Raw genomic sequence first — 18,712 nt, 5'->3', positions numbered from 1 at the left:
ACCTCGATTCACTGGAGGCCACAGCCTCTCTATCATCACACAGATTTGTCAGTCTGACCACGACAACACAAACCAGCCCACAGACATGGGCCAGGACATGGCTCCAACTATTAGACCATATGTCAGCAACGACATTTGTTGTGAAGCATGCCAGGCTACACATGTGCTGCCTTCAAGGCTGGCTCACGACAGTATGTATTCCACGCAGACACAGAATGAACAAGTGCCTACGCTGCCAGTCAGAGTAAAAAAACTCTTCACTGGTGGACTTGACCACACAATGTTTGTGCACGAGTTCTCTTTGCACAGACCCCATCAATTATACTTAGAATGGACACTTCTCTGCTAGGTTGAGGTGCACACTTGCACAATCCAGAGCAGGTGGTCCCCATCAGAATCAGCATTGCACATAAAGTTACTGGAACTACGAGCATTCCTCAATGCATGCTCACACTTTCTGCCCATGATCAGGAACAAGACCATAAAAGTGTTGATGGGGACAACATTGCTTGTATGTTTTAATATAAACCAACAAGGGAGGGCTTGGTTGCACTCCCTGTGCACAGAAGGGATGAGATTATGAAACTGGTGCATCCAGCATCAATATCTCAGCCTCCTACCTACCAGGATGCCAAAACACCACTGCAGATGCGTTGCGCAGAACATCCTCTCAGGACCATGAGTGGGAAAGAAACACCAAGGTACTACAGAGGATATTCAAAGCTGGGGTTTCCCAACTATAGACCTCTACACTATAGCCCAGAATGACAAGTGCCCACACTTCTGCTTGAGAGCTGGATTGGGATGCTTTTCTCCTCAAATGTGGTGCACCTCTACTGTACATGTTTTCCCCTCACTCCTCTCCTATCCATGATCATACACAAGATAAGGACAGACAAATCCAGAGTCATCTTGATCGCCCCCATGTGGCCCAGACAAATGTGGTTCCCTGACCTGTTAGAGATGGCGGTATGCCCACCATGCACTCTTCCTCTTCTTCCACATCTGTCTCAGGATGCAGGCCAGGTCCGCCACCTGAACCCAGAAATACCCCACCTGAAGGCATGGTTTCTCCATGGTTCCAAGGCAATGAAGTGACCTGTTTGGAGGAGGTAAGGAGAAGGTCTATTTCATTATACACTTACCTGCACAAATGGACGAGATTCCACATATGGTGCCAGAATAGACAAACAGTGGCGACTACCTCCCCTTCACCAATGGTATTAGATTGATAGACCTGATTTCTTAAATTCCAGTATATAATGAGCTCCCAGCAATCACGGCTTTCCATCACAAAGTTGACGAGTTCTCAGCCTTTACTTGCCCTACCATTAAACGATTCCTCAAAGGTATTCGTAATTTTTATCACGAAATACGAGCCATGGGACCTTAATCTAGCGCTTCGATGCCTTACTGGACCCCCGTTTGAGCCCTTGGCGACATATTCACTTCTACACCTCTCGATGAAGGTGGCTTTTTCCATCACTATCCCATTCGCATGATGGGTAGAACTTGGAGCTCTCGTGGCACACCCCGCATACACAATATTCTTCAAAAACAAGATAAGGCCACATCCAAAATTTTTACCTAAAATAGCTTCTTCATTCTACTTGAACCAGCCTATCCATCTCCCGACGTTCTTCCCAAAACCTCATGGGAACAAACAAAAATTGGTGTTTCACACCATGGATGTCAGAAGGGCACTAGCTTTTTACATTTACAGGGCTAAACCCTTCAGAAAGTTGCCAAAGTTATTTTCTTTCTATCACAGAAAGATCTAAAGAAGCTGCCATATCCAAGCAAAGGCTCTCGAAATGGATCTCTGGGTGCATTGACCTTTGCTACTGCCAACAACTACTACCACCCCCACTGGGGACCCGCACACACTCCACCAGATCGCTTTCTACGTCAATAGCCTTCCTCAACAATGTACCCATCACAGACATCTGCAAAGCAGCAACCTGGGCCTCAGCCCACACGTTCACAGAGCACTACGCAGTAGAGCAGGACTTGACATCAGATGCTCTGCGGGGACTAGCGGTTTTATCATCTGTCACAAATGCAACTCCGAAGCCCCTTCCTTCCAGTGATGAGCATTGCTCTACAGTCACCTGAAGTGGAGCACCCACAGTGACACTCCTTGAAGAAGAGATGGTTACTCACCTTGTACAGTAACTGAGGTTCTTCAAGATGGTTGTCCCTGTGGGTGCTGCACTACCCACCCTCCGCCCCTCTACTTCGGTGTTTCCTGCTAGGGACACTGCAGTAGAAAAGGAACTGAGGGGGGTTTGGTCGTACAGCGCTATGTAACTGCACGAGACGGTGACAGTACATGTGTGACCCATCCAGGCACTGCTACTGAAATTCTCCGATCGCAGATGCAGGGATGTAGATTTACCTCAAGTGGCGCACCCACAGGGACAGCCATCTTGAAGAACCTCAGTTACTGCACAGGGTGAGTAACCTTCTCGTGTTGACTGTTCTTAAAAGATTTGTGTCCTTTCACTTTAAATAACTAAGGCCTTGTCTATGCACATAAGTGCATTGATGTATGAGCCTTAATACAACTTCCTGCTAGTTATTAAACAAGACCCAGATTAAGGAAAACATCCTGATTCTGGAAGGGTACTTAAGTATATGCTTAAATCTTATTGAAGTCAAATTAAGCATTATTTTAAGAGCTTTCTTGAATTTGTCCAAGTGTATCATAATTTTCCCCTAAGGTGTAAAATATATGCCAAGTCAACTGTAATATGAAGGGTTGCTTTGATACCTTCATTTTAGAGTGATAATATACAGCACTGCGACAGGTAGAGGGTAAATTGGAGCAGACTAGAAGCAGGAAGTGAATCAATGAGAGAAGTGGTATGAACAACTGCCACGGCTGCCCCCTCCACCGGCAGGAAGGGCCAAGGAAATAAGGGCAAGGGCCCCGCCCGAAAAGCCAAACCTCCTGCGGGCGGGGCTGCCCTCCCTGCCGTGGCCCCGACACCTGCCCTGGCCCCTCTCTCTCCTGCCGTCCCTTCCACCAGCTCTGGAAGCGCTCCATCTCAGGCCCCCAGAGCGTACGCCCAGGTGGCCGCCGCCCCTCCGCGTGCTGCCACACCATCCGCCCCGACCGCTGCCTCCGGAACCATCCCTGGTGGCCGAGGCCCCTTCCCCTCGCTTAAAAAAAAAAAAAAAAAAACTGCCTATCTTGAAGGCTTCTGAGAGTGATGAGTAATTGGATGTGTTGTGCCTAAAGATATAGTCTGAGCTAATGTAATTTAAACTATGGTTTAAATTAAAAGAATTTCATTTGAATTAATTCTGTGGATTAAAGTAATCTGACCAGACAATAGTAAAGTTACATAGTGATTGTCAGACCCACTAACCCGGGGCCAATGCATGAAAAGAACTAAGGAAAGAATGTGTCAACTTGTGCTGAAAACCATAATGTGGTAATGTAACTGTTTACTAGTCTTAACTACAACAGCATTCTATTTTATTTAAATTCTTCTACTCTGCCCCATCACTGTGGAATCTGAGCACTAGGAAGATGCAGCAGCATCTGATTAAAGTGACCTCTCCACTGAGTATGGTATTTAAACACATCAATTTAAATCATATAAAATTGGTGTGGGAGGGCGGGGCCGAGTTTAATTAGTCAAGCGAAGTGGGGCCCTGTGCTCAATTTAATGACATTTCTCTATTTATGTTTGTCTGTGCTTTAATGTGCTCTAACTACATCTTTAGTTAACTTGTTTTACCGTTCTGGTGTCCCTGTATAGACAAACCCCTAAGGCAGTGGTGTACAAACTTTTCCTGTCGCACCCCCCTTTACCAGTAATGGAATCTGTCTGCATCCCCCCTTCCCTTACTGCACAGTTGGCTCAGCTGATGACTTTGGGCTAAAGGCAGAGGTGGGGGCTGAACTGGGGATGGGGGTGGAGCTGGGCTGGGGGTGGAGCGGAGCTGCGGCTGGGATCAGAGCAGAGCTGGGTGGTGTTTACTCCCCATGGTGGCTATCCCGGGCCCCACCGCCTGCGCCTTTGAAAGTTCCTCCGCGCCCTAGTAGGGTGCGCCCCAGAGTGTGGGAACCACTGTCCTAAGGGTATGTCTACACTGCAATTAAAAACAGCTCAAACTCTGGGACCCTCCCACCTTGCAGGGTCCTAGAGCCCGGGCTCCAGACCGAGCCCGAATGTCTACACAGCAGTTAAACAGCCCCTTAGCCTCAGCCAGGTGAGTCTGAGTCAGCTGGCACAGGCCAGTCGTGGATATCTAATTGCAGTGTAGATATACCCTGAGATAAATTTTTTGGTATATCGTGTTTGTAGTTAAATGTAAGTGTTTCCTTTTAAAATATTCCAGTACCAAGACTATCATTAAAAGAAACAGTTATGTTGCTAAGGAACTAATGGATTTATCTCTTGAATCATACACAAAACCCAAGCACTTAAAAGGATGGAAATTGATAGTAATAAATATTCTAAATCTTACACTGCCTACACAATAAGTTAGTTAAAAGAATTGCTTATTTAATCACAACAAAACAACCTTAATTGTGATCCCTGGATTTCTTTTCTTCCTTAAATCTTTATTTTGTTATCTCTACTTTTACTTTACAGATCTTCTGTTAAATGGGAAATATTAAAGTATTTATCTACTAACATTTTTGATCAAACATTCATTGTTATTCCTTGAATATTGCTGTATATGTAGTTTAATAGGGAAAATGTATAAAATTATCAGCAATGGTGGATTTTTGTGTACTATGTAAGTAGACTTGAATTTCGTGTTGATCAATATGTCATTAGTGTATGTATATCTTTAATATTTTCTACAGGGGATGGTTTTGCTTTCTATTTTGAAATTCCTGATAAAAGAATAGTAATTTATTTTGGTCAGAAGTTATTGAGTTGTGATGAAATGTGCATTTCTTTATACTTAACAAGAATTTTGTTCTAAGTATGTGATTAATGTAAGATTTATGATGTCCTTATCTATCCATTTAATTGCTTCTAAATGTTTGGGTTTTGTAAATGGTGTGAAAAATGACATTTAACAACCTTAACTGGTTTTTGAAAGTGGTTTTATTTTTTTCTTATTTGGAATTTCCCAGCTCATGTGTTATTCTTAACATCTTTATTTTTTCTTTTGTGTATGTAAATAAAGACACCATTTAAGAGGGTGGACAGACCACCTGATTAAATTAAATACAAATGTGAGAAGTTTGGGATGTGCTGACAATGGTTCCTACAGAGCCACGCCTCATTCAGGCCCTGATTCAAAGTCCATTAAAATCAGTAGGTGTTGATTAATATACTTAGAGAATGAACAACATACACGGGAAGGGTGCAGCCCGATCGTGTCTCCATGATACTTTGAGGAAGGCAAAAAAATACCTCTGGGCCTCAGAAAATTTGGCACAATAGGGAAAAAATCCTTCCTGAGCACCAAAAAATTGGTCAGACTTGTAGCATCCTGAAAATGCAGCCTCTGCAGAACAATTAGGGTACACCTGCACTCAAGCTGGAAATGTAATTTCTAATGTGTGTGTGTGTCTACCCGAGCTACCTTTGATTGAGCCACTGTGTTAAAAATAGAAATGCAGCTGCGGCGGGACAGGCAGTGGGATGAGCTACCTGCCCAGAGCACAACGCTTCTCAGGATGGTGGGTACTTGCTTGGGCTGCTAGCCCATCCTGCCACTTGCACTGCTGCAGCTACACTTCTATTTTTACTGCACTAGTGTGATCAAAGTGCACATATGTTTGCTCAAGCTGGAAATGACATCTCCAGCTCGAGAAAAGACATACCCTAAGGGGAGGGAGGGTGGAAAGCTTTTGAAAAGCCAGGGGAGAGTATAGATGGTGGTGGGGTACGTGGCCAGCATGGTTGCTGCAGCTAATGGGAAGGCAAAGGACCTGAGGAAGGGAAGGGGCCAGCCCTAATCTTGCCAAGCATGTGTTCTTGCAGTATCATCCCCTTCTGGGCACTGTGTCACATCCCCTGCTGTTCAGGGTCAACATCCCCCTTCTGTTGATGAGGTGGTGGATGGGGGGGCAATGTTTCCATTGACTAAAGTGGGCTTTGGATGAGGCCTTTGGATGAGGTATCCGTGCACCTACAAAATATTCATGTTCATGTTTCTAACAATGCATACCTGTGCACCTCAGCTTACTTTAACTCCAAACATTAATAAAAATTTGTGTGTTTAAAAAAAAAAGTGCATAAAATGTCCAACTCAAGAATAAGTCTCTGAGTCCACAGCTAAGGTCAAAGTGCCTCCCAACCAAGAAGTCACTGAACTTCTTTGTGCTTGAGCTACCTCATCTAAAATATATGACTAATAATGTTTTGCACCTACACAATTCTTACAGACATATGTAGCATTTGATCTTGATGTCACTGAAGTAAACGGAAAAAGACCCCAAATTAAATTAACAGGAGCTGGCTTGGCTTGGCACTCCCACTGAAATCATTGGATCTCAAACTACAGACCACAAATGAATTTCCAAGACTTAGTAACTATATGAAAATCTTGAAGGAATAGTAACTAGCAGTTTTGACTGAGACGATAAACACTTTATCTATTTATTGAGGAAAAGACAATATTTCCAACCAGGGTAGCTTTTTAATGACCTGTAACTCGAAAACATTTTGAAACATTCTTCTTTGCTTTTAGAGTACATGACAATTTTCAGGCTAAAATTATTGGGAGAGAGGAGCAGACTATAGAGTAGGGATTTATAATGAAAGCTGGTTGCATCTCTAACTATGGTGAGGTTATTGCCTTTCCATAATAAGTATCGATATAAGAAGTTTCATTTGACTGACTAAACTCACTTCCTGTATTTTTTTCCCCCTCTCAGTGTTGAACTTTGCTTTAGGAACTACCTGTCACCATGAATATGCTGATCTTCATCATTGCTGGTCTCCTTGTGCATTGTGTGTTCTTGGCCTCCATTTTTGACATCTACTTCACCTCTCCTTTGGTTCATGGCATGACTCCTCAGCGTACTCCATTGCCACCACCTGCAAAGCGACTAGTGCTTTTTATTGCTGATGGCTTGCGGGCAGATACACTGTATGAATTAGATGATAATGGTACTCCTCAAGCACCTTACCTTAGGTAAGTGTGTCTGATAACACTTCCGTTCCTAAAAATTGTAAGTCATGGTGCAAGTTAACCATTAAACATTTTACCAAATTGCCTCTCTTAGTGAGAAGAGAAACAGCCTCAGAAATAGTGGTGGCTTATATCCAGGTCCTCTGTGATTCCAGGGCTGAGCAATATGTTGTAGAATTATGTTCCACAAAAATAAATGAATAAAAATTCAACCTTCATGATTGTGAAGAAAATAATTAAAACATGAACTGAGTTTAAATTGATGTAGTGTTACCTCGCTCCCTGGTAGCACCTGACTCCCCACCATTTTCTGAGCTGGGCAGAGCTCCCCCTTTGGATGATGTGGAGGATATCTCTTCAAATTCCCATATTTCTGTGTAAGATTCCCCTACCTATCAAAATAGGGGCTCCTTCCGTGATGCCTTCAAGGATAGGGATGATTCACGTGAGAGACAAACCCAGGCTTCTTCTCAGGCAGTGGAAGCCATTTCCTATACCCTATGATACTCCTTAGTGGTCATATTGGGGCCCTTAGCTACCTATTGACAATAGTTCTCAGGCTCCTAGCCTTTCTGGTCGGGACCACTGGGGAGGCAGTCTCCTCTTCCATCTGTTCCTTCTTCACTACCTCAACAATTGGAGGAAAACTTTGAGGAGCAAGAGGCCAGAACAGACAAGGAGGCTGCTGTGCTGTAAACTAGTATTTCCTCATCTTTCCCAGATAAGGTTGTTGTGCCTCCTCCACCTTCTGTGGCCAATGACTTTAAACAGTTTCAGGAGCTAATGAAATGTGATGCGGGCTCACTGCAAATCCTCCTAGAGGAGGTCCTAGAATCGCAGCACAAGTGATTGGACATTTTGCATGTGACACCTTCTGCTTGAGTGGCTTTGTCCATTTATGAGGCCCTCCTGGATTCTGCCAAGACCATCTGGCAAACTCTGCTAACGGTACCACCCACGTGCAAATGTGTCATTAAGAATTAGTATGTTCCAGCCAAGAACTGTGAAATTTTATTTTCACATCCTTCTCCTAACTCCCTGGTTGTTAAAGCAGTAAATTAATGTGGCAGATAGCACCACATTTAATCTACCCAGTATAATAAGGACAAAAAACGCCATGACTTTTTTGGCCATAAGAGTTACTCCTCAGCGACCCTACAGTTTAGGATTGCAAATTACCATGCTCTTATGATGAAATACAATCACACTACTCCAAGTTCACCAGGTTTTTTGAATGCCTTCTGGCAGAACATTGCAAACAGATCCAGGCCATAATAGCCAAAGGTTAGTTTCTGGCTAAAACATCATTACAGGCCTCCCTAGAAGCAACGTACACTGCAGTGCATTCCATCTCCATGGCAATCATCATGCATTGGGCATCCTGGCTCCAGGATCTCTTGGGAGCACCAAAATACTGTCCAGAATCTCCCCTTTTCTGAAACTCTTTGCTGATACCACCGATGAAACATTGCACACATTGAAGGACTCCAGTCCTGCTTTGCAATAGTTTGGGATTTTTATGCCTGTAATTAAACAAAGATATAGTAGATCCCAGATGGCTCAGAGACCCCACCCTGTCCAGTTTTCTGGTTTCCAGAGACTTACTGAGCTGCCTAAAAAGAAGAAAACAAGGTTTCAAAGGGAGACCACCCACTATATCCTCTTTGACTACTCAACAATAATAATCAAAATATCAGTTTTGATGGTTTGGTCAAGGGTCTGGAACAACCCTGCTTCTTGGTTCTCCAGCTGCACCATTTTACCTGCCTCTCTCGCTTTGGGGACTTTTTTCCTACTTTCAATCTTCATGGGAGAAGATTACGTCCAAGTAATGGATGTTGGAGTAATCTGATTTTATAACCTCTATTTTACCTCCCTTCCCTGCCCCTCTTCAGTGACCCCTCTCAGTTCTGAAATTTAGCCCAGAAAAAGGACACTATCACAAGAACTACATATAATTGGCTATATTTTATTTATTGAGGAGGAGAAAAAAACCTAATCTGGAAATTTACAGGTTTAATGAAGGAACAGAGAAAGCAAAAACTAGAAAAAAAATTCTGAAAGGAAAAAAAAGAATAACCTTTACAAGAAAAAATTGAATAACCCCTATTAGAAAAAAAAGTAGAAATAAAATAATGTATTAACTTGAAATGTATGATCACACCAATTAACCTCCTGTCTTCACGATGGTGGCTGACTATAGTGATAATTATGCCTGGTGGGTGTTTAGTTATCTTATGGTAACTACTTTCTAGTTTAACGGTTACAGTTCAAGACTAAATCTGAGAGTTTTGAATTTAATGCTAACAGCATCTAGTCATCACTTTTTCTTCTACAAACTACTCTGTGCATGCACACACAGTCTTGTGAAGTAATTACTTGTATTTTCTTTTCAGGAATATCATAGAATACAAAGGCAGCTGGGGAGTATCTCATACTCATGTTCCAACAGAATCTAGACCAGGACATGTGGCACTGATAGCTGGATTTTATGAAGATGTCAGTGCAGTTGCTAAAGGTATGCAAGCCCCACGTTCCAACAAATTTGACATCATCCTCCAAATAAGATCTGTTGGTGGTATAGTAAGGTTCAAAATTGGTTACTAAATGTCTACATAATAGACTGAAAAACATGAGTTCATTTTTGAAGAATTTTCCACTATTAATATTTGTGAAAATAGGATTTGTATATTTTTATTCCTGCTTTAGGGTTAATTATTGTACTAGAGAGCTCTTTAAAGTATTAAAATTCAAATATAAAGACAGAAGTAATATGCGATCAGCCTGTAACTAAGTATGATTTGGCTTTTCCAGTATGAGAGGAAAGCATAGATGTCATTTCTGAGACCTAGCTTTTGGGAGTGCTAACTGAGCTCCTCAGTTAGGGATAATTTAGTGGATTCATCACTAGTGTACCACTCATCACTAATCTATTCCCCACAAAGTGGCTCCTTCTAGATTCAGTGGTGACGTGCCTCACAGGGAGTGATTTACTCACTAGAAATCTAGATATTGGGGCCAGAGGTCAAGGGACAGGAACTTAGAATACGGGAGGCCGTTGGCCCTCAAGGAGAGCCAGATGGCAAATCTATTATAAAGCCTGATCTTTTAAAAATGACTATTTATTCATTTGAACCTCTGCCTAAATAAAATTAGTTGATGGTCTTAGTCCTGATCCTAATGAATAGGTGTCCTTATTCACAACTGGCCAAGCTTGGATGCAGTCTCAGCAGAGAGGCCAAGAATTGAATGGACATGGTGAATAAACTAGTCCATACAGATCAGGGTTGAGGTACATTGGCAGGATAGCATGGGTTAAGCATGAGCTGCCTCTGACTGCTTTACATGTACTGAGGGCTAAATTACATGTACTGAGGGCTTCAGACTTCAAGGCTATCAGTCTAGCTCTTTTGACAAGAGCTGTGTTTTGTTTCTTTTACTTTATAAAAATAAGAGCTGAGGGTATGGGCAGGGGAAATCCCAATTATGGCTCCCCAGATTGGTGGAGATGAGATATGTCAAAAAGACAAATAATATTTAGTTTCCAGTGTCAGAGGGGCACAAACTGTTTCATTCTTTAATTCTTCTCTGTGTCCCTTTGATTGTGTCAAAGACATTTATAGAAGCTAGAAAGAAATAAGACGACTATTAAGTTTTGAGTGCTGGCAGTGTTTTTTCAATACCGTTCAAAACAGAGTCTTGTAATCCATCCCCATTGGGCCGACGTGGGAGTTATCCTCAAAGTATATATTGCAGAGCTTTCACTTTGTACTTCCATAGTTATGTAGATAGATCAGTACACAGCTGTGCAAATCAACCTCATTCATATAACTACAAAACAACAAGATTGTGTTTTATTTATTTATTCTTTTAAATTTATTAGAAGACATTAATTTAACTAACAAGCATCCAGCCAGTGCTCTACGTGCCCTGACAATTTTTTAAATTAATCTCCAATCATTAACTCCTATAACAAATAGATTGCTTGTTCCATTAAAGGTGAATGAAATTACACATACCCTCTTAGTGCTCTAACAGGAGGTAATCCCCCTCCCTTCTTCCTAAATTCCCCCTCTCTTTAAATTCCTGGGCAACAAATAGTTTTCCAGTCATGCCGTAAGGTTCATCAGATATTCATGTTATTCTCCAGTCCTATAGGTAGTATTTGAACTCTAAACTTAGTGGAAACTTTGTACTACACATGGAGAAGACCAAACTTTCAATCACTTATAATTCTTTTATTAGTACAGGTATTAGCCTGGAGGTTACTCTTCCATGGGTACTAATAAAGTTCAAACATTTTTGAATTATGCATGCACAAAATAAAGTCTTTAAATTATCTTACTTTGGAAAAAAATGAGTAATTTTGTTTGTCATCCTTGCTTAATGGAAAAAAGAGTGGTCGATTGTTGTTTAGACTTACTAAAACCATTGACACAAGAGACCAACTATGAAGCCAAAAAAGTTTTTTTTCACCCAGATTTATGGGCATAAGCAAATGGGGTTACAATGGAAGTCAAATGTAATCTTAACTCTAGCATTTACTATTAAATATAATAATAAAGACTTAAAAATGTTCCCTATTTTCTAGTACTATTCATCTTTAGACAATGGGCCAGATCAGGCTCTCTGTTACACCTGAACAACCCCTTTAACATTGTTTGTTTTGACAGGATGGAAGGAGAACCCAGTGGAATTTGATTCAGTTTTCAATGAAAGTAAATATACTTGGAGCTGGGGAAGTCCAGATATTTTACCTATGTTTGCTAAAGGTAAGCTTAAATGGGGTGCATCTTATTAGCTGATAAACACTACACTGGTAGTTATGATGTGGTTTAAAAGTTTTTTTTAAAAAAAAGTAGATTAGTCAGAGAGGTATTTGCAGGATTTACCAGTAGTTAGCATTTCTGTAGGGCTTTGTTTGTATTATTATAAATTACATTTTACATACAAATTATAAAAACAAAACCTTACAGAAATACTACATAGAGGAGTAGGATAAGTCCTGGTATTGTACAATAGGTAAATCAAATTCTCCAGCGATGGCTTACGGTGGTTGTGACTTTATTAACACAGTGAATGCTAACACGTCTTTTCTAGCATGAAGCCTGTTAATTTGGGAGTGGGGTGGAAATATTCCTCATCACAGACCAGAAAAGAAAACAAGCTTTAAATAGAGCATATCTTCTCACTACTATTTATGGACTATTTTGATGCTTTCCTAATTTTACCTACCTAACAGTGCAATTTAGCCCCACGCACAGTTTCTTAGGTCCAGTGTGTGTGATACAAAAATTGCATATACTGTTGCAATTCTGAAACTTCTGTAATTTAAAAATTACTGTTAAATTTGACATAGCTATGACTTTCATTAAGAAACTGAGTTTAACAATCGTTTTCCTCATTTTGTTGTTCCTGTGCCTGTTGTACATATTAAATGGAGATGGGATTTACTATACGTTTTCTCACTCCTATTTTAGATCAGTAAAATATAAGTGGGAATACAGTATATGAAAATGCAAACACGGAGTTTTGTGATGCTGTCCTTGAGCTCAGGATTAGATTACTAGTGCTGATCTCTCAGTCCCTGGGTTGGTAAAGGCTGGGAGTACACTGGAAGCAGTGTGCTTGGTCCTACATATTGTTTGCATTTCACTCAAGTGACATGTCAGCCAATTTAAGGGATTTCTAAAGGAAATTCCATCCGGTCTTCTTCAGAAGGATGATGGCTATGCTCTGGGGATTTAGAGTAGGGAATATAAACAGGGGATTGAGAGGGAATGACAAATTGGGGATCCTAGAGACTGTGAAAAGGATGTGGCGGAACCCCCCGAACCCCCAAGAAGAATGTACATTCTACTGTTGTAGCTAAATTTGAAATCCATGAACCAGAATAATATGGTAAACTCCAGTGTTGCCTCCTCCTAGATAATTTTAGAATTGAGAGAATTGTTTTAAATATATTTCAGGATGACAGTAATTGTACTTTGCCTGAACCCCATTATTTTCAGTGATTGGATTAAGAAAGAATAATTTGGTTTCCCACCCCCCTCCTTTTTTCCACTTCTGCGTTAATCTGAAAAACAGTTTTATGATTAGCTGCAAAATAATCTCTTCTGGGGAATCTGTCTTTCCCAGGACCTCTGCTTGAAGCTTGGGTTTGGGGGGGGGATGGGAAGAGAATGTGGCATCCAGCCCATTGGCAGATTGTTTACATTTTTGCAGCCATGTGTTCTTGGGAAAGGATTTGTGGAATTCAGTTTTAGTGTACTGTGCTATCTTTCACTGGCTTTGTTTGAGAAAGAAGGTAAATGGTATTTACCATATCACTTGAGAAACTTGTGGTACAATCTCACACTGAAGTCATTAAGGAGCATATACAACTCTGGGAAATGGATTGGAATAAGTAGTTTCTAAGAAGGAGTTAATTCACCTTTATATATTAGTGGAGGTATTTATTTTCCCAAAGTAAATGCTTACTATAAATATTTGTTTTATATGCTAACAATATAAAATATCAAACTATGGTCCTTTATACCACTTGTTGACAGCTTTATAGCTAAGTAGTCAGAATACTCGCATGAAAAACCTGCTGCCTAATAATCATCAATGAGTTAGATTATAGTTTCCATAATTGAATTAGTTATCCTTGCCTTTTCAAACATTTGTATGATCATCCAAATTTCAGTGTAACTTCTACACAATGGTTGTCTATTCCAATCTAAGCTAACCAGGGGGAAAATACTAGCTAGCATGGCTCTATCTGCAACAATGCTTAAATATAGTTTGCCAGGACATTTCCTTGTCTTGTCAGAAAAGTGCATTACAGTAAAGGATTTATTGTATATTTCAGTAGAGAAATCTAAAATGTAGTAGATTCTTTGTCCCCAACTAAAATAATAGTTTTTAATTGTTGTTTTTCTTAAATACCAAAATACTGATCCTTAGAAATCTGAATTTCTGAAAGATTTTTTGACCCAGGTGATTTAGTCTTTTATTTTCCATTGGTCACTGAAATGCCTATAGCAATTCCGTACTTTAATGTACAATATATTTTCAGATACAGTTTAAGCAGAATTAACATCTCTCTCTCTTTCTCTTTCTTTAATGAATGCATTTAGTCTTGGAATTTAACACTATTTTTTCAGAGAATAATAAGTTTTTACAATATTTTAGTGTCAAATATATATTAATTTTTGCCAAGGAAAGATTTTAAAAATGGTCCTCTTTAAATTTGGCCTTGAAACTAGCTAAACCACCACAGTCCCCGTGAGCCCCAAACTTCAAGTTCACCCATTTTCAGTACATATCAGTCACAGTAGACCACTTTACAAATTTTGGACTTAAATAGAAAAACAGGTGTTTTTTTTCCTCCTAGTCCATCATTACTACTTTATGCCAAGAAAACGCAACTGCTCAGATCCATCAGATACTTCTGTTAGCTGATGCTAGCTCTCCTCTGCTGCCCAGGCTCCCTTGGCTCACATTCCATCACAGACAGCCTGTGTTCCTAAGTGCCTTTTGCCTTCATCCTGTCTGTGCCTCCTCCCTACCAGTTCCTGACTCCTGGGCACATGCTAAAGTCTCTGACGTCCTATTAGAGCAGTGTTTCCGCTGGTGAACCATGGGGAATTCATCAGACAGAGAACTGCCGCAGTAACAGAGCTAGGAGCTCTACTTTTCAGGTGACATAATGTTATATTTGGCTTTGTCCATGCTTAGGTAGGTCTGCAATAATATGTGAACAACTCATTGGAGACTAGATGAGGCTAAGAATTCTAATGCTGCTAACTATAATAACTATGGTTGTGGGGTTCCGAGATACAGACAGGCTGCATGTGGGGCATCCTCAGCAAACACTACTGTTCAAAAGTTCCAAGTTGCATCACTGACACGAAATCCATGAAAGCAAGCATCTCAAAGGAGCACACTTACTATGTGAATAACTGCTGTTTTTTTCTTGAAGCGTCCTACCCTTTGCCGGTTCACATATAGCGTGCCTGGCATACTGTTTTAACAGCAGGTGATGCCTAATGAATCTGCTATTAATGACTATCAGAACTAGATACACATCTCTCAGCTTGAAGACTGACGTGCATCACCCCCTAAGATGCTGACCTTGCATACCCCTTCTGCGCTCTTTGACTAGGACTCTGCTCACCACCATGAGGATGCAATCTGTTGGTGAGAAGACACGTCAGACATGGAAATCTGATGTGGGAGGAACTGATACCTGACTGGGTAGTCTCTGGGGCTCCCAGTCTGTCTAGTTAGTGGAAAGAGCAGCAACAGCTCATGGTTGGAAGAAGTGTTCTAGCTGAGCTTCCCCTGTTTTTCTCATCTCTTCTAAAGGAAGTTCTTTTCCCCAAATCCCTGCCACCTCCTCCCTCTGGCAGAATAGAGGGAAAAGGAGGCTTTCCCTCTCCTGTCAGTTCTGTCTCCAAAGATAGATACAGTACTTAATACATAGTAGATATTTTTCATAATATCTCTTTTGAAGTGTCATAATAGAATCTAAAATGCAGTGAAGTGTTTCAAAATTTTCTATGGAAGGAGCCATTGCACCCACTGTTTTATTTGTTTTTATATTAATACAAATTCTTCATCCGGCTAAAAATTAGGGTGAGGAGTGTTAGGAGTGTACCCCTAATCAGCCCATACACTGCACATACTTAATTTTGGTTTCCTGGTGCTGGCACTTCTCAGGGACAGGAACTTGTTTCAGATTGATCCCCAATTTCTTTCCCTTGCTGTATCCCATCACCAGAAGATGGTACAACAATGCATCATCACATAATATCAACAAGGATGGTTGCAACAGCTACCAAGGCTGGTGAGCTTTGCCTCCTTTTTTGGAATACTTTATCCATTCAGTTCAACTCCATTGACAGTAATAAACAGATTTTAAAAAGTGCCTTGGAGGACTCTACTCACTATTCTGACAGCAACTCAGCAAACTATGTATTCTGGATTTTTAAATAAACCCCATTGCAAAACAGAGATGACACATGAAGGGCTACAGCTTTCAGGTTCCTGTCCTAAAATCCTTTTTTAATGGTATTGAAGTTTGTGTAACACTTCAGCTAGGCTTTAGTATAATCCAGGTAAATGCTAGCTCTTGAACTTTGTATGTTAGTTCACCCACAAGCCTGGAAATTGCACTATACAAATCAGTTGGATTCTATGTTGCTATGAACTGACAGAAGAACATTTCCCCATTGGAAGTTTATGCAGAAATAATAGAAATAGCCTTGCTTAGAGCCCTGTGACTTCAACAGCTCAGCCAGACTGCAGAATTTCTATAAGTTCCACCTGATTTCAGATCTCATCAGGACTTCAAAAATTCAGTACTTTGATGTGTTTTCTCTTTTCTCTGTTTCACAAGACAGCATGGTATAGTCTTTGGGTATGTCTACACTACGGGATTAATCCAAATTTAGATAATTCGAATTTGGGAAACAGGTTGTATAAATTCGATTGTGCGCGGCCACACTAAGCACATTAATTCGGTTTTTAACCACATTAATTCGGTGGTGTGCGGCCACACTACCCCATTAATTTAACCACATTAATTCGGTGGTGTGCGGCCACACTAACCCTAATTCGAATTAACAAAATCGATTTTGGCGCTACTCCGCTCGTCGAGGTGGAGTACAGAAATCGATTTTAAGTGCCCTTTAATTCGAATTAACTGGCTCTGTAGTGTGGATGGGTGAAGGGTTAATTCGGATTAACGCAGCTAAATCCGAATTAAAGTCGTAGTGTAGACCAGGCCTTTAATGTGTACAAAATGAGATTGTCTTGTCCAGATACTGTATTTTTCCACATCAGTGCCTGTTTGAGAATTTTCAGAAAAATGCATTCATTTTAAGTGATGCCTGCCTTTTTTATGCATCAGACCTAATTTTTAAAGATAAAGACTTTGAAGATTGTGCAGGTCCCAATCCATTCCCAAATTATCCTTGCATATTACAGTAGTGGGGTTGCCCTACTGATTGGAAGTAACTAATCTGCATCCTTCCTTGAGCTTTCTTTACCCATTTTTTTGCTGTTTAAAACTGAGTGTTATAATTTCTTTTATTAAAATCTCGATGATATGGCATTGTCTCACTTGGTTTCACATTAGGTTTAATATCTGGAAGTTAGAAGTCTTTGTGTATCAAAGCTAGAGGTAAAGATGTTTTATATTTGATTTTTGCATCTTTAATCACCAATTCCAGAATAGTGATCTGTACTTTGACCTCTTGACCAGCATCTTGCAACATCTGAGGTAAAATGGCATTTTAGTGGCCTTTGGGTATATCTTCTCCTAATCTTTTCTTAATTTCCAGTTATTAATCTGTGTCAGAGTGATAGAAGCAGTACAGTAGAATCTCTTTGATCTGAAAATCTAAATTCAAATACGACGCCAAGCATTTATTACTTATGTGAAAAAGTCGTCGACTTAGGAGCTGTCTAGATAGGGGTGAAGAGGAAAGTTAACCCAAATTAACTAAAGGTGTGAATTAGAAGTGGATTAATTAAACTGCATTAAACTCCTGTGTGTACACTCTCTCATTCAGAAATAAAATGTCCTTAATTCTGTTTAGTTCAATTCACTTCCAAAGTGAATTAGTCTCCTGGAGTTGGGAATCATATCCCCATCTCCATGTATAGGCATACTGTTTAGTGCATGGCAGGCTAGTGTGGGGTAGATTTATACCCCAGCTTGCCATGAACTAAATGTTCATGTAGACAAGCTCTTTTCCAAACTCTTGTTTTTCTAATAAATTCTATATTGCCCATTTCATTTTGATAAAATTGGATTGTATTTCACTCAATTTTTGCTTTTCCAAACATTATTTCCTCCCAGGAACCGAAGGAACTTCAGGCATAAGGACATCTCTGATGTTGGTACTATTGATACACTGGTTGATAAGAGAATAGTTATACAACTCAAGAAACAATAGAACATAAAATGAGGAGTGAATTAAGATTATTCAAGAGGCATTTTCTTCTTTCTAATCTCTTTTCTTGTCTTTTTATGGGTTTATCGATATTTTTCTCCCTCACGTCCTGTATTTTAACATGCAATCTATATTTTTTTTATTAAGGAAAAAAAAGTTTAATTTTCTTGCTTCCACCCAATATTGCATCTGTATTGTTTTTGCAGGTGCCAGTGGGGATCACGTTTATACATACTGTTACACTGCAGAAAAGGAAGACTTTGGAGCACAAGATGCAACTAAACTAGACACTTGGGTTTTTGACCATGTTAAGGTGAATAAATATTTCTCTGTTTTATATCACTTATGCATTATAGACACAGGTTGCAACTGGGCAATAGAAGAAAATACCGTTGCAGTAAACTTTCTAGTGCTTTTTCTAAAGCCAGTTTTTAAAAATTGTGTTTCCTACTGCATATCTACAGAATATCTTTTACAATCACATATGACACAGAACCTTAAACTACTAAAAATGCAGGAGTGATTCCAGTTGATCATTCAAATGTTCAACACATTTTACAAGATAACGAGGTATCTGCCTATTTCACGGTGGGTGGATTAATTTATTTCCATTGTTCACATCACTTTCCTGAATACTTAACAGATGGGTATTT

General features: G+C 40.2%; 1 protein-coding gene across 1 annotated transcript in view; it reads left to right on the top strand.

The window, feature by feature from the left end:
• Positions 1-18,712, top strand: part of PIGN (phosphatidylinositol glycan anchor biosynthesis class N) — a 175,233-nt gene that overhangs the window by 19,320 nt on the left and 137,201 nt on the right. The window contains exons 2-5 of the mRNA XM_026658519.2: positions 6,857-7,116; positions 9,510-9,631; positions 11,787-11,885; positions 18,266-18,372. Of these exons, the coding sequence (XP_026514304.1) occupies positions 6,890-7,116; positions 9,510-9,631; positions 11,787-11,885; positions 18,266-18,372 (555 nt within the window). The 5' untranslated portion in view covers positions 6,857-6,889. The remainder of the gene's footprint in view (positions 1-6,856; positions 7,117-9,509; positions 9,632-11,786; positions 11,886-18,265; positions 18,373-18,712) is intronic.

Source organism: Terrapene carolina, unplaced genomic scaffold (assembly GCF_002925995.2).
Source record: "Terrapene carolina triunguis isolate 2854851 unplaced genomic scaffold, T_m_triunguis-2.0 Scaffold53, whole genome shotgun sequence".
NCBI lineage: Eukaryota > Metazoa > Chordata > Testudines > Emydidae > Terrapene > Terrapene triunguis.
Note: the sequence above shows the minus strand (reverse complement) of the source record. Positions and strands in the feature narration are given on the sequence as shown.